General features: G+C 39.1%; 1 protein-coding gene across 5 annotated transcripts in view; it reads left to right on the forward strand.

Moving 5' to 3' along the window:
* PLS3 (plastin 3) overlaps positions 1-12,488 on the forward strand; it is a 90,922-nt gene that overhangs the window by 60,354 nt on the left and 18,080 nt on the right. For all 5 annotated transcript variants that reach the window (XM_038588122.1, XM_038588119.1, XM_038588120.1 and 2 more), the window contains 4 exons: positions 1,466-1,629; positions 9,402-9,531; positions 10,033-10,165; positions 11,762-11,843. In XM_038588122.1, coding sequence (XP_038444050.1) covers positions 1,466-1,629; positions 9,402-9,531; positions 10,033-10,165; positions 11,762-11,843 — 509 coding nt within the window. The remainder of the gene's footprint in view (positions 1-1,465; positions 1,630-9,401; positions 9,532-10,032; positions 10,166-11,761; positions 11,844-12,488) is intronic.

The raw sequence follows: 12,488 nt of genomic DNA on the forward strand, positions 1-12,488 counted from the left end.
CCCGGGATCTAGTCCCACATTGGGCTCCCTGGATGGAGCCTGCTTCTCCCTCTGCCTGTGTCTCTGCTTCTCTCTCTCTGTGTCTCTCATGAATTTAAAAAAAAAAAAAAAAAAAAACTTAAAAAAAAAAGAGATTGCATCCTTTTATCATAAGAATTCAATTTATGTGGGAAATTCAGTGGGGGCCTAAGGAGTAAAAAGCATTGTTGAACAGTAGGTATTTGAAATTGCTGGTGAAAGTCCAGTTTTCTTTATTTAAAAAAATATGCCCAAGTGACTACATCCCTCAGGACATTAACCCTCTTTTCCAGTAAATTAACTTTTGGTTACCGATTGTTTTTTTCCTGTCTTTAACAGTTTCAGACTAAGCATCATCAACACTTAAGATATATGCTCCATTAGAACTGTCCTAGCACAAAAATAAAAAGATTATTTATAGAGTCATAGTAAACATTTATATTACTCAGGGCTGCATTTACTTTTATGAACTCTGTATTTGTCTTAGATTAATGTTTATTTACATTAGCTCTTTAAAAAATGGCACTGAATATGGTAGCTTAATCTCAGGTGTGCTTTGTAATATAATCAGCATCAATTCATAAAATATTCTACTAGACTAATGGAAGGATGAGGGACATAAAACTCCTAAATAGATACGGTAGAAATTGTTTTATACCATGGCAGTGTTTTATTGGTATATCGTCTATTAAACATTTTTTAAAAGACCTGTCAGCTTTGTGATTTAAAAATAATTTATTAGACAACTCTACTTTGTTAGTATTAGGAATGCTATTTTAAGGGAAGCTACTTATACACTGTTTAAAATACAGGAAACGTGATGTAAAAGCATGCTCTTTAAGTTAAAATTTGTGTTTCCCTTTTAAACAACCTTAGGAGAAAAAAAAACAACAACCTTAGATCCCAGATAGTAAGAAGAACAAATGGTGGGGCGCCAAGGTGGCTCAGTGGTTGAGCATCTGCCTCGGCTCAGGTCATGACCCCAGGGTCCTGGGATTGAATCCCACGTCGGGCTCCCCACAGAGAGCCTGCTTCCCCCTCTGCCGCTCCCTCTGCTTCTCTCCACGTCTTTCATGAATAAACTAAAATCTTAATTTAAAAAAAAGAAGAAGAGCAAATGCTGTATTCAGGCAGGCTTTAGGAATGGAGTCTCAAATGAAGAAAAATGCTCCCATTATAAAAATACTCTAAGGGGGGGATCCCTGGTGGCGCAGTGGTTTAGCGCCTGCCTTTGGCCCAGGGCGCGATCCTGGAGACCCGGGATCGAATCCCACGTCAGGCTCCCGGTGCATGGAGCCTGCTTCTCCCTCTGCCTATGTCTCTGCCTCTCTCTCTCTGTGTGACTATCATAAATTTAAAAAAAAAAAATTAAAAAAAAATACTCTAAGAGGTTAACTGATTTCACCTAAACTTTTTCCTTTTTTGCCTGTTCTCCTTTTGTACAAAGATCTCAACAGCAATGGATTCATCTGTGACTATGAACTTCATGAGCTTTTCAAGGAAGCCAATATGCCATTACCAGGATATAAAGTGAGAGAAATCATTCAAAAACTCATGCTGGATGGTGACAGGAATAAAGATGGGAAGATAAGTTTCGATGAATTTGTCTATGTAAGTATTGAAACTCCACCGTTATTAGGAGTCAGGGTGGTTCCTTTGTCTAGTAGGATCTTACAGTAACAAGTCCTATTAAGTTCCTAAATGTATCATATTAATACTGTTACAACTAATAAAATTTCTCTCATCCCACCGAATGCAGTTAGTTCTTTTAGCCATTAGAGTATCTTGGCAAACGGACTGAGGAAGAGAACACTGCCCCAATCAAAACTAGAATACACTAGAACCCACTACCTGTGTTGAAAGGTGAACCATTTCCCCCCGGGGCTTCATTCAGGGGCATTTTTTTCAAGGTGCTAAGTGCCATGCTTGAGGTGCTCTTTCCCTGTCCCTTGGTGATTAGGGTGCTCCCAGATTTTAGTGCTGCACCCTTACTCACGGCTTTGGAAGCTTCCCCAGTTGAACTTTCTGATTAAAAAGATGTTATGACTCTCGCGGTCGTATTATTTAACTCGACCATTTCCCCTAGAATGATAATTTTGATAATTAAAAGGTAGAAACACATCTTTGTAGTCCATTCGAAGAGGCATTTAAAATTTTCATCTTCCTCCCTAGTATCATCAAACACTCCTCGAGGCCCAGGGCTGACTTCATTCTACCACTTTCAGGCACCGGGTTCATAGCACACTCGGTGCCTGCAGAGCAGAGGCCTAGCACTCCTTACCGAAGCCTGATTCTTTCCCCTCTACTGAGCTGGGGTGACCTGCCCCATTTCAGCCCATAGTCACTGATGGAGTATTTGAGATGTATGTTAAGGAGTAGCCATTGCCTCTTCCCTCAGTTGACAACACCCTTACGATTGTAGTGGTTTTATCTATTAATTGAAGACTGAGTTTGACTAGATCTGATTAAGCATTCCTTTTACTGTATTACAAACAGGTAATTAGTAGCTTGTCTTTATCACAAACTTCCTAGCACTCTTACCCTCCTTTTCCATGGTAACTGAAGCTCTCACTATAGCCAGGGAAATTCTGGAATGTTCTCTCCCATTACAGTTTTAACTCCTTTAGAACACTGTTAAGAATTGCAGAAACAAATGGACTAAATAATGATGTCTAGTGAGCTGAGAGCATTTGGTGGCGTTGGCGGGAGAGGGAACAGGAGCGGGGAGGGCTACTGTTTTAAAAATGTAGACATGTGTCATAATTGTAATGGTGTCATTCCTGCTGGCTTCTTTTGAAATACTGATTTCCTCCCCACTGTTTTTGTCTTCAGTTATTGGCAAAGCCTTTTGTTTTGAATTCTGTGTTCAATAGTAAGTTGCAATTGACTTGCAATATGAGCACTTGCATGTCCTCTGATGTATGATGTGTTCCCCTTGTAAGTGCATGTTGAATTGTGAATATAAAGCAGCTTAGAGAGGAAGTTTAACTATGATTGGTTATTTTTGATATAATTTACTGCCCAGAATTTTAATCTGCTAGAAAGAATGGGCCTAAATCATTATGATTTTGCAGTGTTGCCAGTATTATTAAGGACAAAATTATGAGAGTGTCTTTGAGAAAAATGATCTTGGGAAATATTTCATTTTGTAGATCTTGAAATGTCGCAGAATCTTCAGAGTCCTTTGAGGCTTTTAAGTGAGAAGGTTTGATTACTTTAGTATATTCTTAAAAAGTAAATGACATGCCTCATCATTTTGGCATCACTAGGAATCTTTAAAAAATATTAAGGAAGATGTTTTAGGTTAAAATGTACATTTTAAGATTGAAAGGAATCGATATGTTTGTACTCTTTCATTTTTCCAATTGAAAATAAAATCCTGGATTCCTAAAAAAAGGAAGTAGTCTCCCTGACATTACACAGGGGACTAGTGCCTTTTTCCAGTTAGCTCCCTTCTATTCAAGAAATGTTATATATGAAGGACAGGAATGCCTGTGTGGCCCAGTGGTTGAGCATCTGCCTTCAGCCTGAGTCGTGATCCTGGGGACCCGGGATGGAATACCACATGGGGTCCCCGCAGGGAGCCTGCTTCACCCCTCTGCCTGTGTCTCTGCCTCTCTCTGTGTCTCTCATGAATAAATAAATAAAATTTAAGGTAAAAAAAAAAAAGGAGATATGAAGGACAGTAAAATAACCTGTCTGAGGTTCCAGAATGATACCACCATGACCAAATAGAAAGATGGGTGTCTGACCAAATGTCTGTCCACTTCTGTCTGCTTTGTCACCAGTGAGACATCTTAAAAATAGTCAAAATATGAGTAGGTCTGAGTTATCTGTGAGAAAGGAAGGGAGTTAGTCCTACCAGGTATTTTTTTTTTTTTTATTGGTGTTCAATTTACTAACATACAGAATAACCCCCAGTGCCCGTCACCCATTCACTCCCACCCCCCGCCCTCCTCCCCTTCCACCACCCCTAGTTCGTTTCCCAGAGTTAGCAGTCTTTACGTTCTGTCTCCCTTTCTGATATTTCCCACACATTTCTTCCCCCTTCCCTTATATTCCCTTTCACTATTATTTATATTCCCCAAATGAATGAGAATATATAATGTTTGTCCTTCTCCAATTGACTTACTTCACTCAGCATAATACCCTCCAGTTCCATCCACGTTGAAGCAAATGGTGGGTATTTGTCATTTCTAATAGCTGAGTAATATTCCATTGTATACACAGACCACATCTTCTTTATCCATTCATCTTTCGTTGGACACCGAGGCTCCTTCCACAGTTTGGCTATCGTGGCCATTGCTGCTATAAACATAGGGGTGCAGGTGTCCCTGCGTTTCATTGCATTTGTATCTTTGGGGTAAATCCCCAGCAGAGCAATTGCTGGGTCGTAGGGCAGGTCTATTTTTAACTGTTTGAGGAACCTCCACACAGTTTTCCAGAGTGGCTGCACCAGTTCACATTCCCACCAACAGTGTAAGAGGGTTCCCTTTTCTCCGCATCCTCTCCAACATTTGTTGTTTCCTGCCTTGTTAATTTTCCCCATTCTCACTGGTGTGAGGTGGTATCTCATTGTGGTTTTGATTTGTAAGTCCTACCAGGAATTAACAGGAAGTAGAAATAAACCTGCTCTTGCATCTTGGGTTTTTTGTTTTTTGTTTTTTTTTTATTTAAATTGCTTCATAAGAGGTGTTAATTGCAAAGCAGCCTACAGACAAAATCAGTTTATGTTAATTATTGAGAAAAATATGTATAGGGCAGAAAGGAGTCCCTAAATTAAATGTAAACTTCAAACGTTAAAGTTAAATGTAATACCCTGATTTTGTTTCTTCTAAGTATTTCAAAATGAAATGACTGGACTTTTTTTCCTACAATGTAATAGTGGGGTGTTTTCCTGCATCTTTAAAAAGACTGGTATGGCACTTTCGTTCAGCAGAGATATCTGCATTAAAGTCTTAACTTTCACAGTGAGAAATTTGCTCTTGCACGATGGTTCTAAGTTGTTGACCTGTTTGAGGACTTTTGCTAGTAGCACCAATGTCATCAGATTAAATAACTTCACATAAGTAAAGTGCTTAGAACAGTGCCAGGCATATAGCAAATGCTATGTGGATGTTGTTGGGGGTAGTAATTTCTGTTTGTTTGTTTGTTTGTTTGTTTGTTTAAGTAGTGTTCTTTTCCTATTATTAATAAGCTCAGGCCTACAACAGATTAAAAAAAAAAAGGAAAAATTCGAAAAGTACTACTTTGGAAACACTTTGGAAAGCAAAAGCCTCAAACCCTGGAAGCCAGTCAATATTTTGCAATTCTTTCTGAAATCTTTCCTTCCTCTTAAGTCATTATGCCTCCAGATTGCTTTCATCTGGCCACTAGTCCTGTACTGAGCTGGAAAGTTGATGAAGCTTTAAAAAAGAAAAAGAAACATGTATATGTATATGTGTATATATTCCATAAGAGACCAGAAAAGATGTCGATAGAGAGCCAGAGTGAGCAGTGTATGCCAGGAATTTGTTCGCGCATGACAAAGCCAGCCCTTCCTCATCGAGGGAAAACAGCATGAAACAGTGAGCTCATTAGTATCACAACGGGCAGCTCTGAAAAGATTCATTGAGAAGACTTCAGCACGGCGGTTGGCCTTGTGTTATCTCTGATTTCAGAGATGCTTGTTAAGCCAGGGCTTCTACTCAAATAGCTTTATCATCCACTGTTGCAATTTCTGCTCCAAAGTAGAAAATAAAATGCAAATTTTCCTTCAGTGAATCTATTGAAGATACATAAATCTTCAGTTATTTCTTTTTTTTTTTTAATCTAAAGAACAGAGGAAAATACCATGAACCTGAAAACTTGAGCTGGAATAATTTATTTAAAAATATTTAGAGGGGAGCCTGGGTGGCTCAGTTGGTTAAGCTGACTGCCTTCTGCTCAGGTCGTGATCCCTGCATCCTGGGATCCAGCCCGCACAGGCCCCCTGCTCAGTGGGGAGTCTGCTTCTCCCTCTGCCTCTGACCTTCCCCCAGCTCTTTCTCTCTCACTCACTCTCTCTCTCAAATAAATAAATAAAATCTTTTTAAAAATAATAAAAATATTTAGAAAATGAAGATCGGGGATCCCTAAGTGGCTCAGCGGTTTGGCACCTGCCTTCGGCCCAGGACATGATCCTGGAGACCTGGGATCGAATCCCACATCCAGCTCCTTGCATGGAGCCTGCTTCTCCCTCTGCCTGTGTCCCTGTCTCTCTCTCTCTCTCTCTCTCTCTCTCTCTCTCTCTGGATCTCATGAATAAATGAATAAAATCTTTAAAAAGAGAAAATGAAGATCATATAACCTTTGTAACACAATTAAAAATAAACTAATTTAATTGCAACTCTGCTTTCGTTCCCAGGAATGAGCTTAACTAGAACGACAGAAGTCACTGTATTAGGATATTATACAGCAGACATTACTTTTTTAAATTTTTACTTATTATTTTTATTATTCCTCTTTTCCATGCTGTATATAAATTTGCATTTATTTTTCACCTGCAGTTGTGATTGTAGAAACCAACCTAATTTTGTATTTTTTATTTTTTTAAAGATTTTATTTATTCATTCATGAGAGAGACAGAGAAAGAGGCAGAGACACGGGCAGAGGGAGAAGCAGGCTCCATGCAGGGAGCCCGACGTGGGACCCAATCCCGGGTCCCCAGGATCAGGCCCTGGGCCGAAGGCGGCGCTAAACCGCTGAGCCACCTGGGCTGACCCCAACCTAATTTTTAGAAGGAGAAGATCATGAGGCAAAAAAGTCCTAATAAAAAAAAAAATGACTTTTCATAGGTCATTTCTGAAGCAGTAACATTTTGGATGCCTTTTTTTTTTTAATGTATACCATGCCAGTGATTTATGTATTCCAGTCATGAGGGAAAACACACATTTCAGATTTTAATTTACTAGACAATGTCTTACTAAATGGAGTTCCAAATGAGGTAGAATAGTGAATATTGCATTTTTACTGAGCAGAGATATAGTTATCGAAGGGAGAGCTATGGTGACAAAAATCCATCCCAGTGAAGACTGCTATATTTGCTGGTTGCCATTTTGTATGATCTTGGCTCAGAAGTTAAAGTAAATTAAATGAAATCAGAATTGGACTTTAAAAATCAGTGTATGTAAAAATAATGTCGATAATTCAGAAATTACCCAGAGTACATGAGTAGTCAGCTCTACACCATTTGATACTTGACTGGAGTCAGTATAATGGCCATAAAGGAGAAAAAGTCCTTTCGTTGGTCATGTGCAATATTTAGAGTAGTCTGTGTGTATGCAAATATATACGTATACAGACATAGACACATGCACACCCATTCTAAAATTCTACCTCTGAAATTACAGTGAGAGCAGAGAAAAATCACAGCTGTAGAAATTGAGTAAGCTTGATTTTGTGGAACTTAACTGCTATTTTCCGAAATAAAATTGGATCTCTAAGTCCTAGGAAAGTCAAAATTTTAGAAAGGTAAGAGGAAACCATGACTTCAGGAGAGGCTACCAGCAACACCTACAGTTACAAAGTGGATTAATGACAAAAAGGTTCTCTTCTGTGAAATCTAAATATCAAAAGGCCATCTCTGCTTTTGGCCTGATCTGGTCTTAATGCAGAATCCAGGGCTGGGTTAATGGCACATGGGGCTGAATTTCAAGCTTCTCTGTGCTGGGTCTCTGGTCTCGCATATACAACCTGAACTGCTAGGTATTGTGACCCTGGTCTATGAACTTCAAACATAGGCTGCACCTCCTGAGATGTCTGTGTGTGTGTACCTGTCAATAATGCCAAAAGCCTTTGACTCCTTTCTGTTTGTTAGCAACTCTTCCATTAGGGTCATACGTTTCCTTCTGTAAGCCCACTTAATGTGTTTTAAGCACCTTTTTTAAAAAAAGATTTTATTTATTTGAGAGAGAGCAAGCACTTATTTGTGCACGTGTGAGTTGGGGGGCTATGGGCAGAGGGAGAGGGAGACAGAATCCCAAGCAGACTCTGTGCTGAGCACAGAGCCCAGCGCGGGGCTCAATCTCAATACCCTGAGGTCATGACCTGAGCCTAAATCAAGAATCAGGCACTTAACCGACTGAGCCACCCAGGTGTAACTTTTAGAGAAATTTTTTTATGAAGATGCTACATCTTGCTCTTATTTTACTGGAGGTAGCTACTTTAGATCAGAAACAAGTTTGGGCTTAGATCATTTCCAGTATTTAAAAATATATAGGGGGGATCCCTGTGTGGCTCAGCGGTTTAGCACCTGCCTTTGGCCCAGGGCCTGATCCTGGAGATCTGAGATCGAGTCCCACGTCGGGCTCCCTGCATGGAGCCTGCTTCTCCCTCTGCCTGTGTCTGCCTGCCCACCCCCTCTGTCTCTCATGAATAAATTTTTAAAATCTTTAATAAATAAAAATATATAGATAGTCCTGGGGCACCTGGGTAGCTCAGTCAGTTAGGCGTCGGACTCTGGATTTCAGCTCAGCTCATGATCTCAGGGTCCTGGGATCCAGCCCCACCTTGGGCTCTGTGCTCAGTGGGCAGTCTACTTGAGGATTCTCTCTCTCTCTCTCTCTCTCTCTCTCTCCCCCCCTCCCTCTACCCCTCCCAACCTGTGCATTCTCTCTCTCTAAAAAATCTTTAAAAAATACAGAGAGATAGCTAGTACTTTAGAATGTCCATTCATTCAACCAGGCAGTTAGGGTAGGATATTAAATTTGCTTTGTTACCACCTGCTCTTGAACAATTAGAATGTACATGTTAATTTTGTTAGCCATGTTCTTCAGTGTGAAGAGAAGCTGGATTTCATAAACAAACAAGTCAATCACTGAAAAATCTCTTCTTTGTGTTTATTCTCCATAGGTTTCTTTCTTTGCCAACTTAATCCATTTTTCACCTTATTATTCTGTAAATTTTGATTAAACAAACTCTTAACCATTGTACTCCTTCAAAAAGGTTTTTTTGATTGAGTCATAAATTTTCATCTTTCTTTGTGCTAAGAATTGTGGTTAAAGAAGGAGGATCCTTTAGCCTTTTCTCTCCAGGGAACAAAGCCTTACTTGTTGGCAGAAAATTAGCAGATTTACCTATGCCTTTGGACCACACTAGTTTTCAGCTTAAAGCAGATTTGATGCATGTGGCACTTAACGTTTTTGACAAGTGTGTGCAATTGACTGTCTGGCTTCATTTTCAGTAGCAATATTGTAGTACTTAGTTAGCATCTTAAAAACTCGAGCCCAGTTTTCCATCTCCTTTAACACTCACCACCCGTGTGGGGAAATGTAGGTGAGTGGAGTATAAAAGAAGATAGAAGGGCTTATCCTTGCGCCTGATGTAAAATGAAACGTGAATTAACAATGTATTTTCATTAATAGATTTTCCAAGAGGTAAAAAGCAGTGACATTGCCAAAACCTTCCGCAAAGCAATCAACAGGAAAGAAGGGATTTGTGCTCTGGGAGGCACTTCAGAGCTGTCCAGTGAAGGAACACAGCATTCTTACTCAGGTAATAGTAAGAGTTTCACGTATGTTAACACAATGACCTAATTAGAGTGCCTGCTATAATGTCAAGGAGGGGCACTAGAAAAATACTGCTTCCTAGTTAAGAATACAGTTAGAAGCTCATTGCGGAGTATTTAGACTTGGGCCTAATACTTGACATAATAGCATTAGAAGTATTTATTGTATGGTTTTGTTAGCTTGCAAGAGATATTATACAGTATGTACAAAGATAGACTTTGTTGTAATAGAGCTCTACAATAATGTAAGTAATAATTTTTGAAAGAATTCAGTAACTTCTCTAAGGATCAGTTAACCTTTGATCTGTTTTCTTGTTATTACTTTTGTACTTCATAATAGCCATGTTGTATTTAAGTGTCTGGGTTTCCAAAGAGGAGAACCCCATGTTTGTGACACATTAACTTTCAGCACTACTGTACAAATTATTTTAGGCTTTAGAGTCAATCTAGAGTGTGAACTAATTTCTTGTTATTCAACATGACTTTAGAGGAAGAAAAATATGCTTTCGTTAACTGGATAAACAAGGCTTTGGAAAATGATCCTGACTGCAGACATGTTATACCCATGAACCCAAATACCGATGACCTGTTCAAAGCTGTTGGTGATGGAATTGTGCTTTGGTAAGACGTTGGTTGATTTTGTGTCCAGGCTTCCAAAACAGCCTTCTACATAATTGATATATTGGTTTCTGAGTGCTTGACAGCTTCAGCTGGGGAAATAATTAGAATTGAAAGTCATCTGAAAAAAAAAAAAAAAGAAAAAAAAAAGTCATCTGAGTGTGTCTGAGAAAGTACCACCAAATACAAATCTAAAACTCAGTCATTTACACTGGGGACTGCTTTATAAGGACACTGAGAGCTTCCAATTTCTTCTCATCCCTTGAGCAAGCAGAACATGACAACTATGTTGGACATAACATATGTCAGTGTCTCCTTATTTCTAAAGCACCATAGCTTCAAAATATGAAGACTCTCCTCTTCAGTTCTCACCCTCCAATTATTTCTGAAAAATGTGTTTGTCCTTGCTACTGCCCCAGAGCTAACAGTATCTTGGCAGAAAAGATGTAAGATCATCAACACTTTGTCAGTTGATGGGCTATCTGTTGAGGCAGTATAACACGATGGCCAAGAGCATGCTCCATCATCAGTCTGCCTGGATTTGTCTTCAGCCTCTGTCACTCAGAAACTCTATCAGATGAACAGTCAGGATATTCCAACCCCTTTGCATTTCATTTTCCATCTACTGTGATCCCTGTTAAAAAGCATAAGCTATCCCATTTTGTCCATGTATAGACACTAAAGAATTCCCCCCTGTGTTTTAATACAGAGAGATAATCACATGATGCTACTGATTTGATATTTAAATTTGACATGGGGGGGGGGGATCCCTGAGTGGCTCAGTGGTTTGGCGCTGGCCTTTGGCCCAGGGCGTGATCCTGGAGTCCTGGGATCAAATCCCATGTCGGGCTCCCTGCATGGAGCCTGCTTCTCCCTCTGCCTGTGTCTCTGCCTCTCTCTGTGTCTCTCATGAATAAATAAATAAAATCTTTAAAAAAAAAATTTTGACATGGAAAGAAGCATGGTTTTCCCTGTGCAGAATCCCATATTTGGGGGGCAGTATTATAAACACCTAAAATGTTACCATCTAAGTCCAAATTTTACCAAATGAGATTCTTCCAAATAAATCACAGATTCTAGTTTAATTACTAGAACCTTTCTTCCTCTTACCACTGAATTAGCAGCACCAAATATGCCTAGCTCATCATTTAGGCTCTCAATAAATATGATGAATGAAAGAATCTCACACTCAATGAATTCACCTCCTTGTAAATAAATGGTCATTCTTACTTGCAAATTGTATAATCGAGAAGAGATACAATTTCAGTGTGGGATTTTTTTTGTTTTTAAAATTTATTCGTGAGGTTTTTTTCATTATCCAAATTATTGCTTCTTATAAAATAATGAGAAAATACCAAAAATTAAAACTAGGAAGTATTGCCCCAACCCACAACTCAGAAATACCCAACTACTGCAAACATTTTTGTCTTTTTATTTGCATTTTTCATGCATATAGTTTTTTTGTGATCAACATGATAAAAGTCATATATTGCATTGAGTTTTCAGATTACATTAGACATGTCATGAGCCTTCAAATATTTGTGAATACTCGCAGGCTCTTTAAAAGTAAACCAGCTCCTTGTTTAATTATTGTTTCAGTAAAATGATCAACCTTTCAGTCCCCGACACAATTGATGAAAGAGCAATCAACAAGAAGAAACTTACACCCTTCATCATTCAGGTACGCATACAGTGATCTTGCACTTTCCCGGGAAATTGCCTAGTGAGTGCCTATTCCGTAGACCATCAGTTCTGCCCTTCATTAGCTTCCCATTTAATTCTTACAACAACTCTTAAGTTGTTGAGTTTAGAACTATTATCCAGATTTGACAGAGGAGAACTGGAACTCAGAAAGGCTCCTGAGCTTGCCCAAGGTTAGCAGTGGAAATGAAGTTCAAATCCAGGTCTAGCTCCAAAGCCCTATGTTCTTTTCATTACACACTGTGTTCAAGCATGCAGAAATGAGCAAAACTATTTAAGCTCTTAACTAATTAGCATGCTTAAGCAGTGGAGCATTTTTCTTTTCCATCAAGTGAATATTATACTCTGAGATAGCAAACTTCCCTCGGGCAAGAGCACCTCTTACGATGTGGAGATTGCAACTTCTAGAAATTTTTTGGACATGTGGAATAGACCTCTCATTTAGGCATTTTAAGAAATATGACTCTTGGGGCACCCGGTTGGCTCAGTCAGTAAAGCATGTGACTCTTGATTTCAGGGTTGTAAGTACAAGTCCCATGTGGGGTATAGAGATTGCTTAAAAGTAAAATCTTTAAAAAGAAAAAAAGAACTACAACACTTAACCCACATGGATATCCTGACTCGA

This window comes from Canis lupus, chromosome X (genome assembly GCF_011100685.1).
Source record: "Canis lupus familiaris isolate Mischka breed German Shepherd chromosome X, alternate assembly UU_Cfam_GSD_1.0, whole genome shotgun sequence".
NCBI lineage: Eukaryota > Metazoa > Chordata > Mammalia > Carnivora > Canidae > Canis > Canis lupus.